The sequence below is a fragment of the Plectropomus leopardus genome, unplaced genomic scaffold, assembly GCF_008729295.1.
Source record: "Plectropomus leopardus isolate mb unplaced genomic scaffold, YSFRI_Pleo_2.0 unplaced_scaffold10042, whole genome shotgun sequence".
Taxonomy (NCBI): domain Eukaryota; kingdom Metazoa; phylum Chordata; class Actinopteri; order Perciformes; family Serranidae; genus Plectropomus; species Plectropomus leopardus.
Window position 1 is genome coordinate 1 of NW_024610555.1, and position 1,014 is coordinate 1,014.

The window sequence follows — 1,014 nt, forward strand, 5'->3', positions numbered from 1 at the left end:
GTGTTACAGTTAATTTGTATGAAAGGTGCTACACAAATAAAGTGTGATTGATTGTAAAAGAAAGATTGTATGTGAAAGTAGAAGCCCAGAGTGAAGGATACGAGGTCTGCAGGGCGAGCAGCTGTGAGACGAGCAGCTCCAACTGGCTGCTGATCTCCTGACCGTTGGCGGTGGGAGTCAGAGACTGAGTTGGAGGGGAGATGATCGGCCAGTGAAGCTGAGTCAACACTTTCTCAAAATCACTGTGTGGGAATTAAAGAGGAGGACTGAGCTCACATATCAAACACAGGATGATGATCTTTGCATTTCAGAACTTTGGCACATTCAGACAAATAAAGGTCGGGGGTTGGGTGGAGGTTTACCCGGCCAGTCTGTCTTTGATGATCTTGTGCCAGAAGTGTAGTGTTTCTCGGAGGAAGTCCTGGAGGTGAGAACATCCGGACTGGCTGAGTCCAGTGTCCAGTGCAGCCATGCTGTCCACTGCCCGTATGGCCTCCCAGACACTGCTGGTCATCAGACACTGCTGGACTGCAGCACTGCAGACACACAACACACAGACATTCTACCAAGACCTCAACATTTAGAGTGACTGACTACCTGTGCCCATCCTGATTTAGACCCCAAGCTATTATATGTCATTGCTTAGACCTCTATACAACTCAGCTTGTGCTTCACTTTTACGGTTCTTTTCTTTACATTGACCCCCTACGTCTCCATCGTCATCTCTGTCTGTCCACACATCCATGTGTCACTCTCCAGTTCACAGTACCTGAGTTCTTCTATATGTTGAAGGCATCGTAGGTACTTGACGTGTCTCTCTATAGTGTCCACCTGGTTAAGCGTCTGGCCGAGACTATCCATCCAAGGCTGGGCCCCCTGTAGGTGCTGGAAGGTGTAATCATATAGGAATACAAACCATTGTTTATACATCCAAGAATGGCCTAAGTAAATTACTTTATAAGGCAGGTTTCCATTACAGATTTGCGCAAAACTTAAATGATTTTGTCAAAATGT

The 1,014-nt window shown here is 46.4% G+C and overlaps 1 protein-coding gene across 1 annotated transcript; it reads right to left on the reverse strand.

Moving 5' to 3' along the window:
- Positions 1-101: 101 nt before the first annotated feature.
- LOC121963144 (RAD50-interacting protein 1-like) lies at positions 102-957 on the reverse strand (the record flags this gene model as incomplete). The annotated part of the gene is made up of 3 exons (XM_042513471.1): positions 770-957; positions 363-536; positions 102-242 (listed from the first exon to the last, which is right to left on the reverse strand). Coding segments are annotated over exons 1-3 (476 nt in total), but the record flags the coding sequence as incomplete, so codon positions are not given.
- Between the last annotated feature and the right edge of the window lie 57 nt (positions 958-1,014).